This window comes from Vitis vinifera, chromosome 12 (assembly GCF_030704535.1).
Source record: "Vitis vinifera cultivar Pinot Noir 40024 chromosome 12, ASM3070453v1".
In the NCBI taxonomy this organism is placed as follows: Eukaryota; Viridiplantae; Streptophyta; class Magnoliopsida; order Vitales; family Vitaceae; genus Vitis; species Vitis vinifera.
Genome location: NC_081816.1, coordinates 21,791,877 through 21,805,603, shown reverse-complemented (window position 1 = coordinate 21,805,603; position 13,727 = coordinate 21,791,877). Strand labels below are relative to the sequence as shown.

The following is a 13,727-nucleotide window of genomic DNA, read 5'->3' as shown; positions in this document are numbered from 1 at the left end:
CCACATCTAGATCCGCCGATGTTCCGTCTTCTCCGGATATCTCACATCCGGATCCGTCGACATCCCACCACATCTGGATCCGGCCGACGTTCTGCCTTCTCCGGATATCTCACGTCCGGATCCTGCTGCCTGATAACATCCGGATCCTCTGGTAGTGCCTACCCAGAGAACATCTGTGGCTAACGATTCAGATTCCCCGGATAGCTTGGCTCGTCAGATACTCGCGATTCGCCGGATCCATTTCCGCCCACAATCAAAAAGCAAACTCCGACAATGCTGACGACCAAGTCTCCTGAACTGTCACTCATCTTTAATGCAAGATGTGCTCGACAAGACATTCCCAAGTCTTCTCAGGTTGCCTGACGCATTCCTAAGTCATCTTTTCGCCTCCGCGCACCATGTGGCCCAATGAGTGCAAAAAGCAAACCTAAGTTTCAAAAACAATCATTTTTAACCCGCCCATTCTGCCTGGGTAAAATCGACAGGTTAAAAGGGGGGCATTGTAGGGACCCCTCCCCCTGATAACACGTGGCGCCCATCGCTATCCGGAGCAACTCCATCCGGACTCCCCAAGAGGACACGTGGCGCGCCCCTATCTGGACTCCCCAGGAGAGGCACACAGCACTCTCAGATATCATACCCGGGCGATGCTCTATCCTACCCAGGCCTATTATCTGGATCATTGACTGTAGCAAGCAAGCCTTGCTGAGTCATCCCCGACAGCCTGCCACAGCCCACGTTTCGCCGCCTACAGAGCGAAAGAACAGGAGCGATGACAAGTCACCTCCCACGATCTCTGACAGTTGCCTACAGGGTGATGATGGCCTTGCCACCACCTTGAGGACATCATGACAAGCCAAAAAGTCTTCCCCCCATTAAAGAGGGAGGCAAAGCTTCTGACACTATATAAAAGGACCTTCACACAAGGAAGAAGGTAAGCTTGCTATCCCTGAAAAAAGGCCAACAGTTTAATCTCTAAAGCCATGGCTAACAAAACCATCGGAGGGTGTGTCCGAACACCCTGTCCGGACATCTTTTGCAAGGTCAACTGAGCCAGAACTCAATCTTGGTTGAAGACGCGCGTCCACTTGGCAGCTACGTGGATCCCTGGGACGCGAGGCATCAACAGTCATGTATCTCCCTTTTTTTCCCCCAAAACCACCACTCCTTTTCCTCTCTTTAATCTCACCTCATCTCTTTGAGTACTCCGCCAACATGGGAAGACAACTCACCAGCCCGGAGAGCCTCAATCATCCACGTCAGTCCAGCATCATCAGGACTCTCCTTCCTGAACATAGTCTTCATTCCGTCCAAATACACATTGAACCTTTCCTTTTCCCATGCCAAAACAGCTTTGGTAATTTTCTTTCTTCATTCATTTCCTTCCATCAGAAGCACAATCAGCACATGCATGGGTGCATACTTGCTTTCCTTCTTAGTTCATTTCCTTCCATACATCCTCTCCTCTTCCAACCACCTTGAATCCATCCTTCAACCTGCTGAATATTTCCTTTCCATAATCACACATGAAAATTCCTCTTTTTAATTTTATTTTTTTTTTACTGAATATCCTCTATTTCCCGAAAGACTCACGCATGAATATCCTTGCCAATACACGTTTTCAACCTTCCTTTTTCTCTCTAGTGATTATTCCTTTGGTGAGTTTCTCTACAAAAACATAAAGAAAAGTAGACTTAATAAATGAATCTCAAGGTGTTTTAGAAAATTATAAAATAAATAAACAAATTAAATTAACAAAATAATTAAGTAAATAATGATAATAATAATAATAATAGTAAAGTGTCATGAAATCTATGCAACCATGCAATCATGTGAGCAATTCAAGTCATGCAAAGAATGTCTAATGGGCCTCGGGTATATCTAATGGACCTATAGGGTCTAAGTGGACCAATGACGGTGCCTAATGGGCCTAAGTGTGCCTAAGTGGGCCTAGGGTGTGGTGCCTAATGGACCTAAAGGGTCTAAGTGGGCCTAGGGTGGTGCCCAAGTATATCTAAGTGAACCTAAAGTGCTTAAGTGGATCTAAGTGAACCTAAAGTGCTTAAATGAGCCTAAGTCTAAATTAGGGCTACCAAGAGTCACGATAGGGTTAAATGAATCCCTCAACCGAAGTCCCCGATGTGGCTTAGAAAAGATAGGCTACGCAAGTATTAATGGGTCATCAGGGAATTGTTGTAAAGGACATGTGTTAGGAGGACAGAATAGAGGGTCTACAACTATAATGTTTACTTCAATAATTGGAACATCAAACTCTATAATTAAATTCTAAACAATCAAAAAAATTTATTGTATATTTCTTTTTGAAATCAAATCAAATCCAATTATTGAAATCTTTCTAAAAGCTCATTGTCATTTTTCAACCCTCTCTCTAAACTTGATTTGGAACTCCAAGTAGAATTCTAAGCCTTCTAAATTATTAAACTTAAAAGACTTTGTAAAAATATCAATAATTTGATCATACAAGGCTTTGCAAATTTCAATTAGATTCCCTTCTTTGCTATGCACTCTTTAATAAAATAATAATATGTATTGTTATGCTTACTTCGATAATTGGAACATCGAACTCCATAATTAAATTCTAATGAAATACAATATTGCTAATCGTTATCAACATAGTTATGATGAAATTCTAATGTTATGTTTTGTTCTAGAAAAGTACAAAAGAAAAAAAGCTAATGAACATGATTTTTTTTCATGTTTGATTTTACAATGGAAAATAGGAAAAAAAAAAAGTAAAATATAATTAATGCCCGTTGGATGTGCTTTTGAATCTTGCTGAGACAAACAATGAGAAGCAATGCCCATGGTCACTGATAGAACTGAAGGCATGGCAATTGCAACTCTGCCAATGAGCAGCATAAGAAGGTTCTCAATTCAAGGACATGTAAACAAAACAAAAACAACAGAATATCTCTCTGTGTGGAATATGACCTATATAATGCCAGTCTTTCCCTTTCCTGAATTGGGACTGTTCTTGCAGAGAAGAACAGCAACTTGAAAGTCAGATATGAGAGGGAGACTGCCAGTTTCCGTTTCGTCAAAAATTCCTGGTCAGAGTTGATACCCAAGAAAGACCAAACCAAGAAGAAAATGACATCAAAATCGGGGAAGAAACAAGTTCAGAAGGTAAACCACAAAGACTTTAATTTAAACTGGCTTGTCTTTTGAAGGTGGTTGACTCCTAGTGAGTGCAGCCTGCCAAAACCAAACAGAGCCACCTCTGTAAAATTTGCCCAATTCTGTTTCAGTAATATAGAATGGAAAGGCATGGTATCTCTAAATTTTAGTAGCAATTATGTCACAGCCATTACAACAGACACATCTTCCTAATTCCACCTTCCACTTCAAGGAGCATCATAATAATTAAATCCTTACTTTGAACATACAAAAAGTAAGCTTCAGGAACCAGACCAGCCATGAAAACAGCTGCAGCATTACAGGTGTTGTTTTTCTTGAGAAAACTAATGATCCATTTGATAAGCAGCAAAGTAATGATATCCATACAGTGAGCAAGGAAGAAAAGGAAACACCTTTGAACAAGTAGGATTTATAAGGCTGGCGAAAGTGAAAGGTATTTGCAAAAGACACAACAGTTGGACAAATACTTAGGTGTTAACACATTTCATAAGATCATATATGAAACTGAAAGGAGTGGGTATGAGTAAATTAGTCAATATATGGTCAGAGAATTCAGACTGTTACCATATAAAAATAAATAAAAGAAAAGAAAACATGGCTGAATTGATCAGAAATTTGCAGAGGTACAGCTATGGATTCATAATCACAATTGATCCCAAAAAGAATACATAAAAATTCACTTCTGTATTGCTATTTAGTTTATTCTATCATTAGCATGTATGGCCCGGTCAGAAGCTACAATCAGTACCATAATGAGAGTGAAGCACAGCCTAAACCTGAAAGACACCAATAGTCATTTATAATCATCTAATTTTTAAGAAACTTATTTTGAGTATAGAACAAGCACTAGACCTCGGATTCATGCAGTTTCACCTTCATCAGAATAGCACATCATCTATCACCACACATCCAATGTGAGCTATATGACACCAATCGTCGCCTTTTCCAAATTCGCACCGATGTTCCAGCAAAAAGCATTTTTGTATTTTAAGCAATGAAAGGGGTGTAGGCAGTCTCTCTTTCGTCAAACATTGGAGCCTACGAAAATTATTGATGTAAAATTTTTTGAGAGAGGTAAGGTGTTGAAGACCCGACCCTGTTTAAGGACAGGAGGACAGGGTAACTACTGATCTCCAATTGTTCAAGAGATGTAAGATGTTGAAGCCCCTCTTCACCAAAAGAGTGGAGCTCAGGGCAGTTGTTGATGGATAATTTTGTAAGAGAGATTCGTAAGTTTATGCAAAAAATTCTAATCAAGAAACCAAACTTGTAGACCAGCTTTCGTGCACCTGTTTCATAAACAATAGTCCATTATAGATGATGTGTGAAAGCTTCAACACAGGAATTACTCAAAAGCAAGGGATTTTCCAAAGATTGCATATAAGGCCCATTCCAGAGAGTGTGTATATTCTGCAATTACAGATCTCATTGATTTCCTCTGTGCCTCTGTAAGATAAATAGATAAGTTCAGACATTGATGTTATGGAAGTGGAAACAAGTCATACAAAATTGAGAATTGGTGGGTATTCTTAAATTGCTCAAAGGATGTTTTTGAATGAATATGTATGCTTAACAAAAATAGTGCATGCTTTGCTCTCTTAGTCCCAATAACAGTATGAGCAATGGTATTTTTGTACATACACAATTCTTCAAGAGAGTTGAGGCTCTGCAATTCCTGATATTTTGCTGCTGTCATCGACGAAACAGTTTCATGATTCTCAAAATTGATTATCAGGAATGGTTTAGGGAAGAGATGGCTTTCAGAGTTCTAATATTTGTCATGAAGAAAATGGGGACTGCCATGAACTTTCTAAGGAATTATTCCATGGAAAATGATACTTACAATGTCACTTTGTTAATGGTCTTAACATTACAAATCAAATTTTAAAACAGGAACTTCCTAGGGCTGACAACAAATCCAATAGAATCAAAACCCTAAAATGGTAAATCAAAAGGGCTTTTGAGATAGTCTATTAAGAGGATAAAAGAAATTTATTCACACAACCTAATTTTATAATGCTCAATCATTAGAAAAACTGAAAGAATAGGCTTGTTTGGAATGGGATCCATGAGTGATCTCAATAATCATCTCCACAGCAGTAGACATCTATTAAATTTCTGGTCGCAATCAAGACCTAACAAACACCAAAACAAGAATAAAATGACAACAAAATGGGTAAACAAACAATCTAAAGAGTGCATAACAATTTGTACATTCTTAGCTTGGTATAAACTTCCAAATTTGAGCAAAAATAACAAAAAAAAAAATGCATGAAGACAATGAATAAGCTCAAAATCATCTTTTCCATATAAAATCATAAAGTTCAATGAGGAAACTGCACTCCACCACTTCAAGATGATACCGACATCAAAATGGCAAACAGAACTACCAAAAGTCTCATAGGTTGATCAATTTAATTACAATATTCTTCTTGCAAGTCTCATGGAGTAAACCTTCATTAAAAATTTAGACATTATTTCTCTACAAATATACAATTGACTCTTGTTGACACAAACAATGAGAACCAATGCCCATAGTCACCGATAGAAGCACAAGAATGTTCTCAATTCTAAGACCATAACCCCACAGCAATAGAACATCTTCGTATTCTCCCCGAGCAATCAAGACCTAACAAACACCAGAACGAAAACAATAACAAAATGACATCAAAACTTGGGAAAGAAACGAGTGGCAACCATAGAACAAAGATGTTAGAATTCTATCCCCCTGCCTTTGGTAAGTGATCCTCTTGTTTAGGCAGAATAAAGCGTCACCACAACCTTTTGTTACAGGAACTCCCAGTAAGTGCAATCTGCCAAATAAAATGAAAGCTGGCTGTGTTGAAGTGTGAATTATCTCGAACTAGGCTTGTTGGGTTAAGAGAAAAATCTCAAGTGAAACATTTTTGGAAGAAATTTATTTTGAGCATAGAACAATTACCTTGTTATATATTGATGTACCACCACCTTCATTAGAACAGCACTAGGCCTATCTCCATTTGTGGAATGTGAGCTATATAATGCCCATCTTTCCCTTTCCTGAATTGGAACTGTTCTTGGAGAGAACAACAGTAGTTGACCGTCAAATAAGAGAGGGAGACTGGCACTCTCCATTTTGTCAAAAATTCCTGGTCACTGTTGACACCCAAGAAAGACCAAACCAAGCAGAAAATGACATCAAAATCAGGAAAGAAAAAAGTTCCAAAGGTACATCACAAAGATGTTGTACTTAAACTGGCTTGTCTTTTGAAACTGGTTGACTTGGTGCAAAACAAGAAAATCTCCAGGGCCTTTCACCACGGGGACTCCTCGTAAGTGCAAGCCTGCCAAATCAAAACAGAGCCACCTCTGTAAGATTTGACCAATTTTGTTTCAGTAATATAGCATGGAAAGGCATGGTAGTGGCTCACTCACTAGTCAATTTTCGCAGATCCCATCAAGGAGGAGGGAGAGAACCATCAAGAATAATATCTCTTAATTTTAGTAGCAATTATGTCACAGCCGCTACAACAGACACATCTTCCTAACTCCACCTTCCATTTCAAAGAGCCATCATAATAACTAAACCCTCGCTTTGAACATACAAAAGACAAAAATTTTAGGAGCAAGACCAGCCATGAAAACAGCTGCAGCATTACAGGTGCTATTTTTTTTTTATAAAACTAATGGTGCAGTTTATAAGGAGCAAAGTAGTGATATCTATACAACGAGCAGGGAAGAAAAGGAAATACCTTCGAATAAGTAGGGTTACAAGGCTGGCGAAAGTGGAAGGCATCTGCAAAAGACACAACAATTAGACAAATATTTAGGTGTTAACTCATTCCATTAGATCATATATGAAACTGAAAGTATTGGGTGTGAGTTTATGAGAATATATAGTCAGAGAATTCAACAGCTACCATATAAAAATAAATAAAAGGAAAGAAAACATGGATGAATTGATCAGAAATTTGCAGAGGTACAGCTATGGATGTGCTCTGACTTATCTTTTTAAGATATTTGCTTCATAATCACAATTGATCAGAAAAAGAATAAGAAAAATTCACTATGGAGTTTAATTTATCATTGGCATTAGAAACTCTAATTGATGATGAATTAAAATATGAAGGGGAAGGGAGTGGACAGAATATGATGGGTGACATATTTTTAAAGCATGAAGAATTTTAATTTGAGTCATCTAAATGATTACACAAAATAGATTTGGAGAAGTCTTTAATAAATTGTATCATCTTAGTTCTGCTTCACTGTGTTTGTTTTTGGACCAGTAGTTTCCAAAATGAGTCCTAGATCTAACATAAATTTGCGCAATAATGTAAGCTATCTAGGGTCAACTCTCTCTTGCTCTTCTTCATATATTTGTTCCTGGTTTCTAGTTTCAAAATAAGTCTTAAATTCAACAAACAAGGAGGGTTCATTCTCCATCAAAAGTGTGAGAAAACATCATTCAGTTCTTGAAGAGAGCTGAGGTTCTGCAGTCCCTTGAATGGAGTATTAAGATCTGAAAGGAGTACTTGGATCAAATGCTAGTCAAAATGCAAAAGAGAAAATGGCATTCATCAGAACTCTGTGTCTTGCTTCTTGTGTATGCTTAAAGCAATAGCTTCCCTGAGTCATTCTCCCCCCATTCTTCTTCTATTTTTGTTCCGGAGTCCTACCCTCTGAATAAATCTTAAATCAAAGAAACAGAGCATGTCCTGCACCAATCTTGTGAAGGGTACTGGGATGCAGAAGGTAGTATGTGTCTTTGTTGTTACATACCTGAAACACAATGCCCCTTAGAAACTGATAATCAAAAGTGGTTCCCAATGATTTAGCCCATGGAAAACAAACCCAATAATGCTAATCAAGACACCAAATCTGTAGGGCTGCTCAATGCACCTGGATTGCAACATAGTTGTGTAAAAGCTTCAACTTATGGACCATTATCGGAATCTGAAAAGATTCAATAGCAGGAGATATGGAATCAAATAATATACCAAACTGAAATAATTAACAAAAACAAAAATTACCTGACTGACTGTAAATTGGTGTGCAATCATCGTCGTTAGAAAGCCAGATCATCTCTTACTACATGTGGGACATCAGCCACGAACAGTTCGTGATACTCAGTAAAGTACCAGAGCAAGCATCAGTGACCTGAAATTCTTGCAATTTGAGATCTTATTGATTTCCTCTGTGACTCTGTAAGAGAAATAGACACAAATTTACATTCTGGAAGTACAATGTACACAAATGTTTGCAAAACCACATTTGATTCTAGTCTCAAATTGTTCAAAATGTTGCCTACCTGTGGTTAATCTTCCCTTGCTCCTCTTCACAAAGTTAAATCCCAAATTTTGTAGCATGGGAAAAAGATCAACATTTGTTAGGCCCTCAAAAGGATTAAAGTAATTAAAATATTTCACAGCATTTTGAAAGGTAAATTGAAGAAGTCGTGGAAATATAATTCTTGGTTGGTTAAAATGTTAAAATGTAGCATAAGTACCTGGCTAATTATTACTCCAGCAAACACCTTCGTTAGAATGCCTCACGACCGATGTATATTCGTGGGATGTGAGCTATATAATCCCATTCTTGCCCTTCTTCAAATTGGCACCGCTGTTCCAGCAAAGGACAGTTCTTGATGTGTAGAAAAGAGAGGGAATCTGGAAGTCTCTCTCCTGTCAAGGATTGAAGCTTAGGACAGTTGAAGATGCATAATATTTCAAGAGAGGTGAGGTGTTGAAGACCCACTTCTGTCAAGGATTGGAGCTCGGGTAAGCCCGAGATGTGTAGTTGTTTAAGAGGGGCAAGGCATGGTAGACCCACTTCTTTCAAAGATTGGAGCTTAGGGCAGAGACGGATTTCCAATTTTTCAAGAGAGGTGAGGTGTTGAAGACCCGATCCTGTCAAGGACTGGAGTGCATCGCACCGACAGATGGATAATCGTTCAAGAGATGAAAGATGTCGAAGGATGTCTTCCCCAAAGGATTGGAGGCCCGGGCAGTCTTCGATCTCTAATTCCATAAGAGAAGGAAAATGTTGAAACCCCTCTTGTGGAATAAATTGGAGCTGAGGGCAGTGACGGATGGATAATTTTGTGAGCGAGGTAAGCTGTTGAAGCCCTCTACCGTCCAGAGACTTGAGATTTGGAAAATATTTCATTTCAAGAGTGGTAAGAGTGGGGGGCAGCAGGAGCTCCTCGGGAAATGACTCCACGTTCTGGCATCCACCGATTATGAATTCTGTAAGAGAGGCCAGTCTCTGCAAACCCCAGTCCACCTGGGGCTTGAGTTGGTTGCATTTGAAAATTTCGAGTTCACGTAGGTCGAAGGGCAAACCATCGTTGTGAAACAACAATTGTGGACAACCTGCTAAACTTAATCTCTTCAAGGATGAGAGTGCGAGTGCCAGCGACTTGAGCTTCCAGCATTCCGAGATACTATAGCATGCCGAGTTGAGAGCAGGCAATTCAATATATTCAAGATCATCGCACTTGATAATTTCCAACGAACGAAGAGAAGTTGGTTCCCCTTCTGAAATCGAGATGGAGAGGGATTCAAGACCATCTACAGAACTGATATCAAAATGAATCAACCTGGGGAAGATGGCTAAAGAGAAGGATAATGAGAAGGATGATGAGAGAGATAAATCGGTTTTACTATCGATGATTTTTAATTCTTCAAGAGATGGGTGATGGCATCTGAACAACTCAGGTAGGAGAAACCCTACGTTGTTACAGTCACAGATTTGTAGCGATTTTAATGTGACCATGGAAAAACCAAATCTGTTCAACGGTCTGGAAAAATAACAACCCCTGATTTTCAAATCATGCATGACAGAAGGGTGGGTTTGCGGGATTCCCTCCTCTAGTAGAGACTCTACAGCATCAAGGTTTGTAATTGTGAGCTCGTGCGGTTCCAATGGTAGTTGCCTCCACTGAGGCACATTTGAAATTTCAATATGTGAAGTTTGAAGAGCAGTGAAGCCAGAGGCTGGCCTTTTCAACTGCAATTCACCAAAACCCACCATTTTCAATTCACGAATGGCTGGAACTTGGAGTGAAGCCACAAGCAGCCCCCGACATCCATCAATTTCAAGTTTCTTCAATGAAGGAAGCTCTTCTGGTAATTTCCCTGTGAGTTTGGGACATTTCTTTATATAAAGCTCCTGGAGACGATGGAATTCGCATCCACAACATAACCATTGCTCCCAGTTGTCCATCCTGTCAAATCTTAGAGTTTGTAGGAATGGGAAGGAGGGCTTACTTGCAATGGAGGAAGAAGCATCCCCATAAAACTCCCTTCCCACCCTCTCTACTCCTTTTAGTCCTGAGATAGAAAGATGTTTAAGAGAGGGTAGTTGCCCAAGTGGTGGCAATGATGAACAATTTTCACATGTCCACAACAGCAGGGTGACCAGATTCGAGAGTGAAGAACCTCCTCCTATCCAGTCTGGAAATGCTACACCGGGATAACCTGCGATGGTAAGCTGCTTTAAATTTGGATGAGGCTGCAAGTTGTTGAGGACGCCACTTTGTATAACATCATTAGTACCTTCGTCTCTCCATGCCAAGGATAGTTCATCAAGGTGTCTCTTATCCTTCATATTCGCTCTCAACGCATCCCTAGCACACTCCACATTCTGCATTTCTGAAATTTCAAGTCTTCCCCCAATATCTGAAAGCTCTCCTAATTCACCAATTCTTGATCCACCTTTTTGGCCCACAATAAAATTACTCAACTTCTGTAAACTTTTTAATGTACTAATGTGACTTGGCATTTCTCTCCATCCTCTTATATCAAGATAACGCAAATTAATCAATTTATCCATCCTTTCAGGCAATTCAATGAAATGGTAATATACTGATAGAATCATTGTTTGTAAATTGTATAAATAACACACGGAATCAGGCAACTTTTTAATCCCAGTATATGAGATATCCAAATAACGCAAATATTTTAATTCACCTATTGAATCGGGCAAATCAGTAAGTCTATAAAAACGCAATGACAACACTCGTAAGTACCTCCATTTAGATAATATAGCGTGTAAATCAACACTTCCCCTTTTACTTGGAATATAAAAAGGAAATTCCTCTGAAAACTCAAGGTACGTTCGAAGACACTTTATTTTTGCAAGGGCCTCAAACCTCTTAAACACAACCAATCTATCAAAGGTACGACAAAAGGCCAATGAGTGATGAGTGTTCTCTGAGATTTCTTGCACCTTATCATCCTCAACTCGAATACAAAATTCTCTAGATATATATTGAGCCAAGTCATGCATGAGATCATGCATGACAAAGCATGATTTGTTGAAAGCAGATTTCTGAAAAAATGACTTCGATACAAGTTCATCAAAATACTTCTCACCTACCTTTCCCATTCTTTCATTGCTTTTTGAAAATTGTAGAAGTCCTTCTGCCATCCATAGTAAAATCAGATTCTCCTTATCAAATTCATGGTCCTTGGGGAAAATGGAGCAATAGGCAAAACATCGTTTCAGATGCAATGGGAGATCTCGATAACTCAATATCAACGAAGGAACGATTTCATGATCTTGCAAATCCCAAATTTCACTCTCCAAAATTTGTTCCCATTCCCTTCGGTCAGTTTTAGAATACAAGAGACAACCAAGTGCTTTGACCGCTAAAGGCAATCCTTGGCATTTAGCCACGATCTTTCTGCCTATTGATTCAAGTTGAGGATATGGGCCCGAGGCTCCATTTTCAAATGCAAGTTTTTCAAATAAGGACCAACAATGTGCCTGGGACAACCCTTCCAGAGGATGAGTATGATCTGCACGCATGATTTTTGCAACGTTTCGATTGCGAGTGGTCACAACAACCTTGCTTCCTTCCCCAGCAGCTAGGAGTGGAATTCGTAACCCTTCCCAAGCAGCTAGGAGCGGAATTCGTAACCCTGCCCCTTCACTAGGACATTTCTCCCAAACATCATCCAGAACGAGTAGAAATTTCTTGTCACCAAGGCTATCTTTTAAGTTTTGCTGAAGCAAATCCAGGTTCTCGCTTTGCATATGAGAAGAGGCCGCAGATCCTATTCCCTCAAGAATTGATTTTGTCACCTTGAGAAGACAAAACTCCTCCGAAACACAAACCCATGCTTTCAGGTGAAAGTGTCCTTTCACTTTCCCATCATTATACAAAAGCTGAGCCAGGGTGGTCTTGCCTGCGCCGCCCATGCCGACTATGGAGATCACATCTATCTTGTTGCGACCTGTATTATCAGACAACAACCCTTTAATCATCTCCTCTTTAATTTCATCCCTGCCGTACACACAACATTCATCCACCAGAGAAGTCGAGGGTAATCTTTGTGGCAGTTTCTTACCATCACCCTTCAAAGCAAGCACATCTATTGCTTGTGCAAGAACTTCCAGTTTTCCGATGATCTTCTTTACCTTAGATTCCATGCTTTGATGATCAGCAAGTGGGGCCTTAAACCATGTGGAAAAGCTGTTCAGTACGTGAGTTGGGCCAGTCTGGGAGTCAGCAGCTTCCATCTTGCGTCGCAAAGCTTCTGTGGTAATCTCGTCCAGTAGGTCTTCCGCATCATACACAGCATTCTTAACGCGCACCAACCACCTTTTGACTCGTTCATCTGTAAATTGCTTTACCTCAGCATGGTCGAGCACTTTATCCACAACCAGCAATTTCATCCCCAACTCCAGAAGGAGTTCCTCACTGACCTTCTGTCCCCCGATGAAGGTCCATACCTCGGAAGAAGCCAACCTGTCGAAAAGAACATGGAGAGAAGCGGAGAGAAAAGCTCCTGCAAATATCTCTAGGGCCATGCCTGTTTCTCTGCAGAGGAAGTGAAGGAATTGAGGGGAAGATGAAGGTTAGCAGATGCGAAGTGGAAATGAAAGACACAAGACGTCGTTAGGAAGAATAGGAATGGAGTAGCAGCTTTCTTTGCTCCAATAAGAACTCAATGCCGTCAATTATTTTTGTTGGAAATTAATGACGACAATGTGGAAAGTTAGGTGTGCCATCACTCAACCCATGGCCCATTCATGTATGTCTGCTTTCTATGATGGAAGTGAAAGATGTAAATATAATGGAATCTTTCTAAATTTTATGGTCTTCCATCCGTGAAAACCTTGCTTTTAGAAAGCTTACCATGATTTACATAGCCAATCTCCTTGCTCGAATGATTGACTAGACATTATAGTAGACCTAAACATCTCATTCTATTTGTCAACAGATAATAAACTTGATTTAATATTTTCATCATGTTTATAATATATATTTTTTACATAATAATATATATATTTTATATTTTTTTAAAAACATCAAATTATAATCATATCATGTAATTTTTCATTTTTTTTAAAGGTATGTAAATTTATTTCTACTTTTTTTTATTACTATTTTAAAATTTTATTTTACTATTTAAATTTTTGTATAAATATAGTAGAAAAAATTATGAATGGATTTTAAATTAGACAATCTAATCAATTTAAATCCAATCCAAGATTAGAGAAATATTAATGATATATATTTTCAGATAATTACACTAATCAAATCGATAAAATGGTAATTAAAGTAAAGGGGAAGAAGGCAA

General features: G+C 39.0%; 1 protein-coding gene across 18 annotated transcripts in view; it reads right to left on the bottom strand.

Annotated features, from left to right (window-relative positions):
• Positions 1-13,164, bottom strand: part of LOC100259284 (disease resistance protein RGA2) — a 65,461-nt gene extending 52,297 nt beyond the window's left edge. For 2 of the 18 annotated variants that reach the window (XM_059741057.1, XM_059741058.1), the window contains exons 1-2: positions 8,893-13,164; positions 8,645-8,819 (exon numbers count right to left, since the gene is read on the bottom strand). In XM_059741057.1, the coding sequence (XP_059597040.1) occupies positions 8,718-8,819; positions 8,893-12,954 (4,164 nt within the window). In that variant the 5' untranslated portion in view covers positions 12,955-13,164 and the 3' untranslated portion in view covers positions 8,645-8,717. Of the gene's footprint in view, positions 1-5,444; positions 5,996-6,100; positions 6,483-6,573; positions 6,935-7,917; positions 8,092-8,168; positions 8,341-8,446; positions 8,472-8,644 lie in introns of those variants that run through there. The other 16 variants (XM_059741054.1, XM_059741055.1, XM_059741044.1 and 13 more) reach the window with 15 other exon arrangements.
• Between the last annotated feature and the right edge of the window lie 563 nt (positions 13,165-13,727).